Below are 16045 nucleotides of genomic sequence, written 5' to 3'. Positions count from 1 at the left end.
CATAATGCTTTATGAGGCATAAAAAAATACACAATGCTAAGTGATTCAACAAAGACGTATTTTGAACAGCAAACTTGCATTCACAACGTATTTTATTTTGTATTTTAATATATTAACTTTACATCATTAATTAAGGCATTACCTTCCATTTTGCATTTTGAAAAGGATGGAGGGAAAAAAAATCTTAATTTTTTATACACAGTTACACCAATCAAACAAGAAATGTTTATTAAGACTAAATACTATGGTACTACAGAAACATAACTTCAAACTAACGTAAGATTTAAACACTATAATTCAGTCTGTAAGTTACAATTGGCAGTATTAAAGACTGCAATTAAATTTCTGAACTGTTTTTGCATAAAAAAAAAATTTCACAAAATGCTATACTGTAGTCGAACCTACAAGTTATGGTGAACAAAAGAAGTGTGCTACTGTCAAATAATGACCAATAGCTTTATAACCATGTATCTCTACACTATAATTATATCATACAATAGTTAAAAAGCTAGTTTTACATTCTGTCCACCAATCAGGCAATCACTATATAGTTACGATCAAGAATTATCTTGTTACAATTACATTTTAAATTCTTTTATGATATCACACAATTTTTATGCGATATTACATGATACAGTTCTATCACACTGTGTCACCTTTAACTTGGCTACTAAATAAAACTTAATTCAACAGAAGAAGCCATGCATAACTACTGAAAATTCAGCAACAAAAAACAAGTTGAAATCTATACATTAAAATAAATTACTAGTTAAGCGTGTTAATCTAAAAATATAATGAATGAAGGGTAATCATAATATTATGTATGTTCATCTAGATGCAGCCATTTCAGATAAAGAGTTAATTTAAAACTGTATATCACAGGACTTTTCCAAAAATTAGAACCAGTCAGAAATGTACTACCAGTCACCAATAAATATATTCAGAAAAAAAAAAACAGACTCAATGGTGAAGTTATGAAACTTTATACGTAAAAAGAGCTTACTACACAAGACATTAAAAATCAAAATTCTAGCAGTTATTACATGATGTGAACTAAAACCATACAAAGTGTGCACTAATAAAACCATCTTTTTGTCAAAATTTGCACAGCACCTAAAATTGAGGAAAAACTGACATGCATGCATAATGCCACCATCCATGTGAATGAAATAGAACACAACACACAAAGATACCAGAACTAAACAGACTGAGGAAAGGATCATCAATAAACCAGGCTAATAATATGTAAATCAAGAGTAGTTTACGTTAAAAAAAAACCACACTTATACAATGCTGAGAATATTTTCAAAATATACAACCAGAATGATCTGAAACTTTAATTCAAAATAATTTCATGGTGTGTTCATATACATTAACTGGCAAATATATATGGCCTAAGAGGTAATTTAACATTACATTAAATTACCAGGTCCAAAAATGTGGCATTGTGTTATTTTTAGTTTTTTTAACAAAATATAAAAATATGTAGCACAATATTGTATGAAGCATACAAGACATACAAAACCTGAAATAATCTATAACCAGCTTCAATCAAACTTCTTTGACGAATCATAACTAGAAGAACAGAGAAATCATTAATAACGATAACTTGTAAAATTTTAATCGTACCGATTCAGCCTAGAGTATTAAAAAAAAATTAGTTAAGGTAGGTTTACAAATTAAGAACTTGGGAATTATGAACTTAATCTATGACAAATATTTAACTTTACTACCATATAAGTACTATTCCATCTATTCCAAGCCAACATAAAATTGCCGTACAGTTACAAAATATATTCATGAATTAATGGAGTATATTTTTACAGAATCATAACAGCAATAATTGACCAGAATAATCAATTCTCAAAATCATAAAACAAAATAAAGATTCCAACCAGGTTTTTTTTTATTTATTAGTATTTCATGCAATTTTCTTTTAAGTATCCAATTGTTTCTTGTATTACGGTAACTAATATTTTATTATTTCCTACTCCTTTCATACTATATCATAACCAACTTTTCCAAAGAAAACTTTATGTTGCACCAACACAAACTACTCTGCTTTGGTGCTTCCTACAGTTTCTTAAGGAAAAATATAAAATATAACCTCCTCTGTTAAGACATAAGTCGTTTCAATAGCTGATATGCAACACAACCCATCTTAAACAACTTTCTTTGAATACATAATGTCATATCTTAGGCACACTACTAAACCTCAATTTTCAATAGTAAACCTACCTTCATGGAAAAATTTCATGTGATAAAGATTTAGACAAATACATATTTGTGCTATTATTTGGGCTTTGTAGGTCGGAACTCCAAGCCTAGGTCTGATATCCTGTACCTGTACGATTTAAAAGCACCACACAATATTATCACCGTATTTCACGCAAAACACTTACGCATGCGTGGGACAAGAGCCCAAGAACTTCACAACACCAATACTCGTTTGTCAAAATAACCCTACTAAGAAGCAAAACTGCGATCTTGGCAAAAACTTCCCAAATTCAAGCATTATCTAGATCTCCTTCTCATTTACAACTTGGTTTACTTCAGTAACTTATGTCATTTTCAAAATAAATTACATAAACATAGTCTAATGTAATCAAGGTTTCACCAAAACACTGGAATAAGTGACATACGAATGCAGGGGAAAAAATTGTGCCACAGTTATAGGAACACAATATGTACTAAAATCTAGTAGACCATCTTAAAAAAAAAGTGTCTTTTTAAAATATGCCTGGAATGTCAAGTTAATGGTTTAAATGACATTAAAGCAATAAATTATGTGAACCGATGGTAAAAAATATGTTGAAAATAAGCAGTCTTGAGCTATCACAGGATGGTGAAGATGCCAATCAAAAATAAGCATAAGTACATAAATAAAGAATAGTAGTCTTATGACAAAAATTATAAAGCTTAACGAGAGAGAAATTATCAAGATAACAGGAAAAAAAACTCAAAGATAAGGCTGGTTTAAATAAATTTACACTTTAAAAATGTATGTTAGTTAATATAGAAGACTTCCTTTACATACTCTAAGTGATGGTCAGTACTGAGAGGGATATACATTTTCTACAAATTGTAAGGACTTTTAAATCTTCTTAAATTTAAAAGCAAAACAAATAAAACAGCCAGTCTGAATACAGTTCTCAAAAGAGAGTTTTTCAATCAAAACAATCTCCAGTATATTTTTGTAAAGATAATCTAGCTGTCTATAACATTCAAAATCACATCTGTGTTACAGGCACTAAAATTAAGAACATGAAATCGAGGCCTACTGGCCAAACACAAACATTTTGCTACATCATCATCTTACATACTAAGCAATAATATACTGCACGATTTGTCCGGTAAACCACAACAGAAATTCAAAAATTTACTTCTCCAGTGATAAAGCACATTCTAAACTGGAAAAAACATAAAAGATAAATGACAAACTGAAAATTTAATTATGGCCAAACATTTTTTTGCAATACAGCCAGGCTTCCATTCCCTCACTGGTATATATGTACTTAGATTATCCTCTAGTTTTAATCAGAAGTGGTTACACAACAATCTTAGTATATTGATACAATCAAGACAATTCTTTAGTGTATTCAATAAAAACTTTTCTTCAAACCTTCACTGTGCCAAGAATATTATATATATATGTAGAGCTACTGGACAAGTGGAAACAGAAGTAATGATGTTCATACTTGCTTTTGGGATTTAATTTCCTCAGTCATTTTTAACCATAGTGTCCATACAAATCTGCAAAAAAATCTCCCTGGCCTTCCCTGAATATTTTTTTAATACAATTTACACATTCCTATAGATGTTGCAGTTCTCCCGCCACTTAATTTATCTCAAAGAGAACCTGAATAAAATGCTTTCACAGTTCTGGGGGACGGACACAAGCATGAAATTTTCCCCTCATACCAACACTGGGGAATTTCCAGGTCTTTTCCATAATTTTCAGTAATTTCCCTGGCTAATTCTAACTTCCCTGACTTTCCAGTACATGGACACCAAGTTATAAATATTTACATGATCCTCCTTTTCGAAACATATTTTAGCGACCTTCATGGAGCTCATGTCCGCTTGCAAAGCACACACACAAAAAAATGGAATAATTTTTATGTAGAAGATGGATATCAACATGTGGGAGTCTAGGGAAACATAATTTTTGTCCATCGAAAGTTCAGGTACATACTTAACATTGAAGCAACTAACTGAAATAATGCACACATAATAACAATGTTTTTCATTATAAATTATCTCTTCAAAACTGGCTATAATTCTAACTTTTTCCTCTGCACTTCATACATCTGATTATTATCGATGTGGTGTGTACCTTCACGCCCAGTATGCAACAAAAAGAACACCATGATAGATCACAAGGTTGTACATCATTTGCTATGTACAAGTTTAAAGCTGAATGGCTGAGTGATCAGTTCACAGAATGATCGCAGTAAAAAATTAATTCTAATTAATTTAAGCCTGAAAGAATCCACATCAACGAACACGCAAAATACAACTAACAGAGTAAGAAGTTACCACAGGGCAGGCTAATGAAATGGTCGATCATAATGTATACGGTCACATCTGATAAGAACTTGAGCAGCATTCAAGCAACTGAAGCCAAAACCGAACTGCACAGAACATCAAGTAACTGAGATAGCTTTTCACTCTCTGGGTGTCCACACAAATCTGTAGAAATAATTTCCCTGACTTTTCCATAACTTTCCCCAATGAATTTTTGAAAATAATTTTATATATTTTGCAATTTTCTGAAATAAATAAACACAATCCAGCCCCCACCTCCCTACAGCTGTACTAGTTCAAACAGAACCTCACATATCCCAGTTTACTATGCACTAAAACACATCTGGAAATAAAAAAGTGTTCAAAGTACGGGTGACTGATGGCATACCAGGATGACATTTCTGCCTCAAATTATTCTCTCACCGAAAATTTTCCACTGCTTTTCCAGGTTTCAAAGTAATTTCCATGACTTTCCTTGACCAATTTCAACTTTCCTGACTCTCCATAATATGGACACCCTGACTAGTACTCTTTATACATATGGAACGTATGATAGGTCGTAGAAATAAAAACCTCAAACCTCTCCGTTACTTAAAAGATGCTCCAAAAAAACAAATACTTGTCTAGGAACACATGGCAAGATATTTCTCAGTCGCAATATACAGTTCACATGCCACATAACCGGATATCACCAAAATACCAATGAATATGCTTACAACTGCGTAATAAATCAGCACTTGCATAGCTAAGTTATACACGATGAAAATACAAATAACAACTTTCAGTGGCATGATAGTTTTTACATTTGAAATACAGAAAGTGTGTGATTATAGTAGACTTGTACACAATATAGAAATTTTATTTTCTCCCTTTGACCAAATATGAAATATCTTCACAGATAATTACAAATTCAATGTGATATTTTTATGGTAAAAAAAAAAACTACTTTTGTAATTGGAGGCTAGGACATCACTGTATAGTGGTACAGCAGTAAATAATTTCACTTTAACAACCAAAGACATAAATCCAGTCAAACTGATACCACATTACGTCACAGATAACACGTAAGATTTTGATAAAGGCTGCTACTGAAACCTGTTTGATTTTGGTACCACACATCTCTAGGCAAGTAGGACGGTGAAATCAAGAGTGTTTCACATCACAGAATTAATAGTGCAAGTTGTTATGCCTACAAAATACTAACTGGGTAGCCACTCAAAATGTAAGATTACAGTGCTCGATTTTTTTCCAGGGTTTTCCACCAGCTTAACACAATTTTATTTATGTAATCTGAACCAAAGCAAAAAAAAAAGTTACTTTAAACTTACAAATACATAAACAAGGCTAATTCCCTACAAGTGAGTGCCAAAATTCACCCTACCTATCACATTCTCCCAAACATACCGGCTCAACCCATGACAAACTGCACTTGTAAATAAGCCTATCTACTGAAGTTAAAGACAAGGTTGTATTGTTTTATTTTTTGGCCAATTTTGTTACTAAACAATTTTGAATAATGTTGCGTGATACTTGTTTCTATAAGTGTGTCATTTTGACTGATAAATGAAGCACTTTCTCAATATAATAATTTGAAATACGCATGTATATTTAGAATAAAAAACCACTGGCATATATATTCGTGTATTTAAGAATTTTCCAACGTCACGATGTAAACATGAGTTGCAAGATAAAAAAAAATTTTTCCCCAATCTATTTAAAGCTACATTTCAATACAAATTTCAAGCTACATTTCATTTAATTTGAAACAATATTGAAACATGTTTGTGTGATTTAAGTTGTTTAATTAAAAATGCAAATTAATTTCATAACATTTTAGTTGCATTTTAGTACTTAATAGCATAGCAACTTGCACATTGGTGTTATATGGTGTAACTATACATACTTTTTGGTGTTATATGCATTTACATGCTTTTTTGGTGTTATGTATTATAGCAAGTCACCATATAATTCCTACCTATAGTTTAGTGATGTCTGAATAGTACTGGAATAACTTAATAGCCTGAACAAAATATTTACACTATGTACTTTCATGCCAAATAGTTTCTGCAAACCTTTACTGCACAGTACCAGAAATTTGACTGATTTTTAGAGCCATTTCATAAACCAGCACGCTACAACTCGCCATAAATTAAACGTTGATTTAAACTTTAGAAACCAAGTCGAAAGTAGATGGCTGCCAAAGAAGTGGGCGGAAGTAAGTGTGTACATTGTCGTTCACTCTGCCTTTTGCCTTTCCTCCAAGTGGCAGTTGAGTGCCTCTACTGCTTAGAGAATTTACAGTCCCTTGCCTAAACTACACCAATATGCACAAATTAACATACGTCAGTGAAAATAACACAATAAATATGGATGTTTTTCATCTACATACAAAACAAATTTTGTTGGTTAATTTGCAATGAGAAAGTGTTATAGAATATTGCTCGTGGATTAAATTGCATTATCGCGAGGAATGGGTTGATTAGCTACTCTTGCACACATTGAAACATTTTCTTGTCACAAAAAGAAGTGTCGAAATTAATGTGGAATAACGTACAGCTTTATGAATTGTTCAAACATGACCCCAGCTTGCATGGAAATGCACAATAAACAAATTCAAACAACGGGTTTACTCTGCCCAGAAAATTTTAAATAGTTAAATAAATCCCATGGATTTTTAAGAATTTGTTAGGTTAATTCTATTTTCCTTGTCCAAAATTCTCTGAGCTTCCTTACACTTGTTAGGTTCGCCAAATATTTTAAATATACCAAGACATGCTGTGAACGAACAGTCATTTTTGAATAATAACTATTTCAATCCCCTCCACCACTATAGTTAAACACAAAATGTCCACTTGGGACAATTAACAACCTATATCGATACAAAATATAACACATACATTAACATTAATATTAGGTACTTACACAGTAATGTAAAAGGCATTTCAGCTGGTAAAAAAAAATAACAGCAGCCAGTTTTAGTTTAACTTTTCCATTGTTTTACTTGTGGAAAATCCTTTTCGTTTGCATCGTATGGTAATTAATAAAAGGGTTTACAATGAGCAGCTACTGACGAAATATATTTATCTACCTGAAAGTGCTACTGATGCATACAATTTAATGTAAACTCTATGCTAATAGATAGCACAGTAAAAAATCTGCCTTAAAGAAACTTTTGGATGCACTTGACCAAATATAACGGGCACAAAAAAGTGACAGGTGTTTCAAGAAACACTGAGATCATGTCATATGATATCTATGGCAATTTTCGTCATGTAAGGCTGCTTTGGATCTTTTTTCAATGGTCTAGAATACATCAGTAATTTTGTGGTCAAGTGAGTGATGGCATTTAAGAAATATGTTTTCTATTATGAAAGTGACTTGACATTCTATTCATTAAAACAGAATGATTCCACAAAATAACGAAAGAAATGCTTTGAATGTCTACACAAAAATTTAAGTAATATGTTTACTGTACATGCATACATGATTATTAAAAACTAAAAGAGGACTAAACTCAACTATCACACAACACATCTAATTTGTAATGGTAAAACTTTTACTAGGAAAATTATTTAAATTATATATAACTTGGATATTTATTTAGGGATATTATGGTTTATTAAAACACAATTTTTGATCACAAGAAAAAAGTTTAAAAACAAGTTAAATATATTTTCAAAGCTGCAGACCCCAATTATTAAAAAAAAATAGTTTTAGTTACTATAATGTGTAATGTTCTTCTCAAATAAGGATTACCAATGACAAAAAACCATTTTCCCATAACTGTGAGTAGCAAGATTGAACTGTGTACACAAGAAGCTTACCACGACCTTGAGATTGTTTGTTACTTTTTCACAATTCAAGTCGGCTACAACACACGCGAATTAAATTCATCCACCTTTGTGACTGCATTAAACAGTGAAGAAATTACCTGCAATAAAAAGAAAACAAAAGCAAATAGTTATGCCACCCTCTTCATTGAGCAACAGAACTTGCAAAATTGTATGTATTACATTATGTCAAAGTCCAGCCCCACCCCCATGTTTAATTTTATGTTTTTCATTAGCAGATATTTACAAAGAAATAGTTTGAAACCATAACAGTGTCTCCTATGAATGAGATTGAGTGCACTTTTCTGCCTGTTCGCTTTCATTAACTTTTTTTTATTTTGATGGATCTGAATATTTTTCCAGCAATTTTCTCAGATATGAAGGGAAATCAGTGGCTAGCCTAGTTCTTTATTTTATCTAATGGACTAATTTGTGTAGTGACAGCTTAATGCTTCACACGAATCTGTAAAAAACACAGTATATCATGAGTAGAGACCCGGAAAAATCGCGGGTTCAATGACCTCCAGGATAGACTCCAATATCCTCTACACACTCGGGCAAATGACAACTGTTCATTGGCTGCTGACTTGTGAGCCATCTCAACTGGGTGGCCTGTGAGGGTCTCTAATTGGCCCTCAGTCCTCCAGATTAACAGTGAACCAATGACAGAAGCAGCACTAAGGTATAATTATTTGAATTTTAGCATAACACGAAATGAACCCGCGAATTTTCAGTGTCTCTAATCATGAGATAGACTATATAAAAGTTAAATTGTTTGAAATTATCAGCTGCAACACAAGGGAACCAACTTACTATACCCCATGATGCAATTAGCAGAAACGCAACTTTCAAGAAAGATAATTAGTAGTCCTAGGTGAAGATGGTCCATTATATCATTATCAAAAACACTATAGAAATGTTTTTTTCCACTACAGAAAATATGCACAATTCACGGTTGGACACTAAAATATACTCCTTTTCTTGAAATAATCAGAATAACTATTGGTTATCTAGGGAGGGGCCAAGTAAATCCTCAAATCCTTAGTATTTGTAGGATTCAGTATTTGAGGAAAAGATATGAAGTAAAATACTAAAGGAAATTAAATTAAATAATTTAACCATGAAAACCTCTAAAATTTACCAAGTCAATTTTTCTTCTTCATGACTAGCATGTTAGCATTCCCCAAAAAAAGTGTATTTTTAACAGGCAATATCTAAATAAAATTTCCAAAATGTTTAAGATTTTAGTAAGTTAGTTTGTAAAACAAAAATTTAAAGGGTTGAATGTTTCAAAACCATAGTTAATATTTTTAATTTCTTGTAATCCTATTCAAGCGTATATTCAAGGTACTATTTGGGATTCAAATACAAGATTCGGATTCAAGAAAATCTGGTTAATGCACAACTAGGAAGCAAACAGCACATAACATTAGAGATTTATAGTTTTAACCCTTTTTAACATAGCACAATTTTATGGAATGCCTTGATATTAACAGTGACTAACTGTTACAAATAGGGGTAAATATGTAGTGTAACAGTATTTGCAAAAAAAAATGTTAAAAATCCGAAAATACTTTTATTCTATGCTCTTTAACTTCCTCTTTTCATTAAACCCGGCGGAGATAAGAAATTCCAAATACTTCAGGAGATATCGAATTTTTTTAATTTTCATCACAATACCTTTGCATTCATGCGGCATTCACAATTGTATCTTGTTTACGAGTATGAATTTAATTTTTCCGCGACGTAGGTGAACGACTACATAATTTTCTACTAATGACAAAGGAATTGTACAAGCCTCTAACTTAGGCGAGTTTTTAACGTTTCAAATTTTAATGTTTTATTTGTTATTTGGATATTGTTGTGCAAGTAATAAGTAAAAAAAAAATTACGTGAGTTTCTACTGTTCATCCTTTATCCCGGTTGGTTTGGTCAGGTCAGTTACATTATAAATATTTTAAAATTAAACAACCATTAAAATTAATTCACATTATTTTTAATATCCGCTTATTTTGAAAGTATTTATAATGTAACTGACCCGACCTAATCGACCATTTTAATTAATTAGGCATTCACGAACACACGGCAAAATAAAAAAAATGGTTGGGGTCGAATGATAGCACAGGTCTTGCATTGCAAAATAAGAACTGCGATATCTCCTAAAGTATTTGGAATTTCCTATCTCCGCCGGGTTTAATGAAAAGAGGAAGTGAAAGAGCACGCATTAAAAGTATTTTAGGATTTTTAACATTTTTTTTCCTAGCAAATACCGCTACACTACATATTTACCCGAATATGTGTTTATGAACAGAATTTTTTTATTTTTCGGGTAGCATCACCCTGGCGAAAGTGGTCGCGACTTACTCCGCGGAAACAGGGCGGAGCGACTAAGCGAACTTGGTGGTGCAGTCGATGTACTCCAGCAGGCCCTGGAGGCGCTTCTTGACCCGCTTCTGGTCGTCCAGGGTGCAGCCCAGGACGGCCGTCTCGAAGCTCTTGTCGGCGGGGCCCTGCGGCTGGGACGAGCAGGAGTTCATGAAGGACAGGCAGCGGGCCTTGGCGCCGGCCGGGTCTCCGCGCAGCCCCACCACCAGCGCGTCGATCAGGCCGTTCACCTTGTACAGGGCGTCCTCTTGCATGCGGTCGCGCGTCGTCCTCACGTGCACCTCCACCGTGAGGCAGCGGTTCGAGATGTGCTCCGCGTAGTGGAACACCTCTTCCTGCTCACCTGCACAGAGCGGCCACCGGCGCCACGCTCTCCCGACCGTTCTTTCAACAGGGGAGTCCTCGGACTGTCTTTACCCAACGTCGCAGAGAAAACCAGAAAAAAAAAGGACGCTGTCCGTAAAGTCGGCTCATGGACGATAACTTCACGCGACGTCCAGAGACCGAGAAAAAATTCGCGGATTTACTTCACGAGCAGCCCGAAATTCACGTACGTAGTTACACCTCGGCGCCGCCTCCGCCGTTGGCTCGCAACCCGCCCGGACGGACTCCGGGCCGGCGAGAGACGCCCGACCGAAGCTTGTGTCGGAATCGCGGGCCGCTACGTTCGTTGGGACACCCTCCGCAAGACGGCGGCCAATGAGAGGGTGACATTTGAGACCGAGCGTACGTAGAACTATAAAGTTCATCCTAGAGGTTATTGAACCCGCATTTTTTTCCGGTCCCTAGCGATGTCTATGAAAACATTGACAAAAAATTGCATACTTTTTTTAATTTTCAAATATTATTTAAAGTTTTTGCAAATTTAATTCAAACAATTTGTTTAAATATAATCACGAACAACTAGTTTAAAAGCCCGCCCTAACCTGTTTGATATTACACAAGATTTTCTCGTACGGTGGTTGGCCGGTTCTTGCACGCTCGGGCTCAGGCGGAACGTGACAATTTTTCGTGCGTGCATCAATTTATAAGACAATTTATAAAATGGACAAAGAAACATTGACACACAAACATACTGATGGCAGGAACAGATCTCGGCTCCCGAAACGTCGCAACCGGTTTTTGTCTTGGGATGCCTACGGTGTAGATCTGTGCTTTCTGTTTTTTTTTGTCAAGAGTGCCAGCTTAATTTCATCGCTGGGTTCACGCGGGCATCATTGTACTGTCTCGTCAATGCCAACCCACTGTGTATGGCTGTGCTGCGATATACTGTGATTCCTATCACGGAATTCTCTGTTTTGTCTATACAGTAAACTCCCTATCATCCGCGGTGCGGATTATCCGCGCATGCTACGAAAAAATACAGCACATATGAAAAATCTGTATTTTATTACAAGTGAGCAAATTTGAACTCTACTGACTGAGTGTATTGTGTGCAGTAAACAGTAAAACGCCACAGGCCTTCTCGGAACTCACGCAGTGTCTAATGAAGTCTCCGAGTACGTACAGTACTGTATCCTTGTTCCGAAGCAAGTACCGAGCACTTTTATGTTTACATTACTGAAATATGTATGTTAATTACAATTGAAACTGAAATTAATGTTTCTTTTTTTGTTTCCCATTTTCGGCTCTTTTGCGGATTATCCGCGATTTTCACTATCCGTGCTGGCCCTGCCACTTAATTTCGCGGATAATCGGGAGTGTACTGTATATTTAATAATATCGGCTAATTTTGGCTTGTTTTCTGTGTGTTCGTCTGTTCTTCTGGTTTTCTCTACGACATTAAGTACCAACTAGCAATGTGCTATGGCCAAAATGTGGATTTAAATTTAATATCCATGTTCTGTGTAGTTGTAGGTAGAGACGTTTTAGTTTTCAGGAAATGTAATTTTGGGAAACTTTTCTGATAATTTACAGGAAAATTTTTCAGGTGGCTGTCAATTAACAGAAATCCACAAATAAATTTAATAAACTTTTTTTATACAAACAGAATCAAATAAAACATACAGTTTGTCTTACTATACCTCAGTATTTGAACTCTTTTTTTTTTTTTACAAAATATCACTTTCATAAGTCTCATACCTCCCATTTTTCTACAAATGCCAAATGATAAATATTCACTTTTCAGCAAAATAATTGGTTCCCTCTTTCAGTACAAACTAACTGGGTCTAGTTCAAAATACGATAACGGTCTTACTATTGATTGAAAATAAAGTGGGGGAAATATGTACGATGTCATGGAAGTTGGCCAATGATACCAAATTGAATTGTAATATGTATTGGCAACAATGAAAGCAAACATTGGGGTGAGAAAAAAAAACCCATGAGAGTTTTGGAGCGACTTTTGTATGAGAAGTGAATTACTTATACAACATGCTATTATGGGAAGTATTACTTCGGTATAGTACCCTATACTAGAATATGTAGGGCTGTAGTATAAAAGGTAAATATTTGTGTACGGATTAGTGCCAAAAAAAATCGTACAAATCTGAAATAACTTTCATATGCTCTTTTACGTCCTCTTTTCATAACCGCCTGTGGAGATAAGAAATTCCAATTACTTTTGGAGATATCGCCGTTCTTATTTTGCAATACAAAGACCTATGTAATCATTCGACTGTCGCCATTTTATATTTTGCCATGCGCGTGAATGCCTAAATAACATAAATTTTCTGTTAGGTAAGGTTAGTTACATTATAAATACTTCAAATTAAACGGAAATTAAAAATAATATCAATTTATTCTACTTGTTGTATAGTTTTAAGTATTTATGATGTAACTGACCTGAACCAACAAAACGGGACAATAGTAGATTAGGTCAGGTCAGCTACATTATAAATACTTTGAAACTGAACGGACATTAAAAATAATAAAATTAATTTTAATGGTTGTTTAGTTTTAAAGTATTTATAATGTAGCTGACCTAACCTAACTAACCGGAACAAAGGATTAACAGTAGAAATGAACGTAATTTTTTAAAGCATAAAAATTTGAAACGTTAAAAACTCACATAAGTTGAAGGCGGCCTATTGGTTCATTTGAATATTGGCCTATCACGAACTATCACGTGACAACATTATCAAAAAAAAAAATACAATTGATACTCGTAAACAAAAAACAATAGTAATAGCAGTGTGAATGTGCAGGTATAGTGATTAAAATTTAAAAATTCGATATCTCCAAAAGTAATTGGAATTTCTTATCTCCGCAGGCTGTAATGAAAAGAGGACATAAAAGAGCATATAATAAAAGTTATTTCAGATTTTTATAAATTTGTTTTTACAATAATTAAAATTTAAAAATTCGATATCTCCAAAAGTAATTGGAATTTCTTATCTCTGCAGGCGGTTATGAAAAGAGGACGTAAAAGAGCATATAATGAAAGTTATTTCAGATTTGTACTATTTTTTTTGGGCGCTAATCCGTACACTACATATTTACTGTATAAAATATGATACCCGAAAGTTAATAGAGAAAAATAGTTTGTGCAAAACAAGCATCTGAATGTACTCTGCCCAAAACCCCCATATTCCCACGCTTGTCCCGTAAGAATTAAGGGGTGGAAATGACATCAGCACCGCCATGTTGGTGACGACAATATATTACGGTATCAGGATCTAGACTACTCCCAACTAACTTATAAATGCGGTGCATAACACTAACTTTAAAATTAAACATCATAGGTTTTAAACCAATGCTGATTCAAAGTGGCACTGCTGTTTTGGCTTGCCATATATAGTATTAACTGACATAAGCACAAAAAACACCAAATGAAATCTTTCTCATGGTATACTTCGCTTCATGCAATTCTGGTTCCAACATTAAGCATATGTATGTAAACAGTTTAAAGCAAAAGTTGAAAAAAGTGACTAGAAAGTTAATTAGGGAAAAAATATCTTTGGAATAAAAACCGGCAGGTAACATTCAAATTCTCTTCGAAAGCACCAACAAAACTAGCCAAAAATTTCTAAATGAATGATAAAATAATACTGTACCTAACTAAATTTAGTAGCTTATTATTAGAAAAATTAATACATGCAAAGAAAAAAAGCAATGAATTTAACCAACAGGGGTCAATTATAGAATGCCATACCAACAATTGAGTAAGCTTATAAGGGAGGTTGGGGAATTGAATGCTGTCATAGTAGGCCAATGAGAAAAAGGAATTCAGTGGTTTTTCATTCATGAATTGGTATCAATGTAGGAGAGGATAGTGATGTACGATTGATTTTGAAGTTTGTGAGATAAATGAAACAGGCAAAGAACTAGTGGAAATAGTATAAATTTAAACGTAGAAAATTTTTCTCTTGGTATCGTGAAGTAAGAGTACACCTGTGTACTCTATTTGGTGATACTTGTATTTAATGATGTTAAAAATGTGAAATACATTATCAAAATGGCAATGCCGGTATACAGAAGGTAATAAAAGTCTAAGCTGTGTTATTGGTTTCGTTATATATTATACAGCCCGGGAGAGGGGGGGGGGGGGGGAAAGGATTACCGGAAAATTATTATAATGAACCGACATAAGCGAAAAATTTTCCCCGCCCAAAACACCCACATATTCGCTCTTTTCCCGAAAGAAAGTAGAAGTGGTTATGACATAAGCAACGCCATCTTGGTGACGTTATGAAAATTGTATGGTATCGTGTTCTAGAATACCAACAGTATAAGAACTTCCTTACTTTCATGAAGTTCGACGATAACCTCAGAATTCTTAACTGTGTCCAACGTTGTTAACAGAATGTCTTTTTCTTCTTCCATTCTTAAGGCATCGCGCCTCATTCGCTCCACTAGTTTCTCAACTCTATCCAACATTGAAATAAGCTTATCTTTAGGAGGTTTCTCAGAAATGCTTGAAGTCGACTCCTCTATATGAGGCTGGGTACTGTCCGGTTCAGCAGATTCTTGATAATTATCAACCTCCATTATGTTCCAACTTTCGTAAAACGGAAGGGCAATTACTGCGTTAGACGCCAGTATTGCTAATTATGAAATAACAAACGGTAATATATAACTACTCAAACGTTCTAGCACAATCAACAACAATTAAGAACGAATGATAAAATTCGTACACCACAGTTAACTACAGCTAAATATCACACACTTCAAAAAACACTGTAGCGTTTGAGAATTTATAACGACCACGGACAACTACAGACATGAGCAAATCTTTCCTAATCTTTGGTGCAAAAAACTAGATCTATCTCGAACATGAAAAAAAAACACTCGATTGTTCGTGAAAGAACTAAAGCAAGTAATGAGAACCACATTTCGATAAGAATATATGAGTGGTTGATTCT

The 16045-nt window shown here is 34.0% G+C and overlaps 1 protein-coding gene across 1 annotated transcript; it reads right to left on the bottom strand.

The window, feature by feature from the left end:
* Positions 1-205: 205 nt before the first annotated feature.
* LOC134540399 (BAG family molecular chaperone regulator 2) lies at positions 206-15906 on the bottom strand. The gene is made up of 3 exons (XM_063383109.1): positions 15428-15906; positions 10722-11085; positions 206-8458 (listed from the first exon to the last, which is right to left on the bottom strand). The coding sequence occupies exons 1-2, from the start codon at positions 15669-15671 to the stop codon at positions 10745-10747; spliced, it is 585 nt and encodes a 194-aa protein (XP_063239179.1). The 5' UTR covers positions 15672-15906; the 3' UTR covers positions 206-8458; positions 10722-10744.
* Between the last annotated feature and the right edge of the window lie 139 nt (positions 15907-16045).

The sequence above is a fragment of the Bacillus rossius genome, chromosome 16 (genome assembly GCF_032445375.1).
Source record: "Bacillus rossius redtenbacheri isolate Brsri chromosome 16, Brsri_v3, whole genome shotgun sequence".
In the NCBI taxonomy this organism is placed as follows: domain Eukaryota; kingdom Metazoa; phylum Arthropoda; class Insecta; order Phasmatodea; family Bacillidae; genus Bacillus; species Bacillus rossius.
This window is presented reverse-complemented; position numbering and strand designations above follow the sequence as displayed.

Excerpts from the sequence above, each read along its gene's own strand:
- LOC134540399 (XM_063383109.1), bottom strand. The coding sequence starts at position 15,671 with ATGGAGGTTGATAATTATCAAGAATCTGCTGAACCGGACAGTACCCAG. Across the intron at positions 11,086-15,427 it reads TATCGTCGAACTTCATGAAA|GTGAGCAGGAAGAGGTGTTC; the intron begins GTAAGGAAGTTC and ends CGCTCTGTGCAG.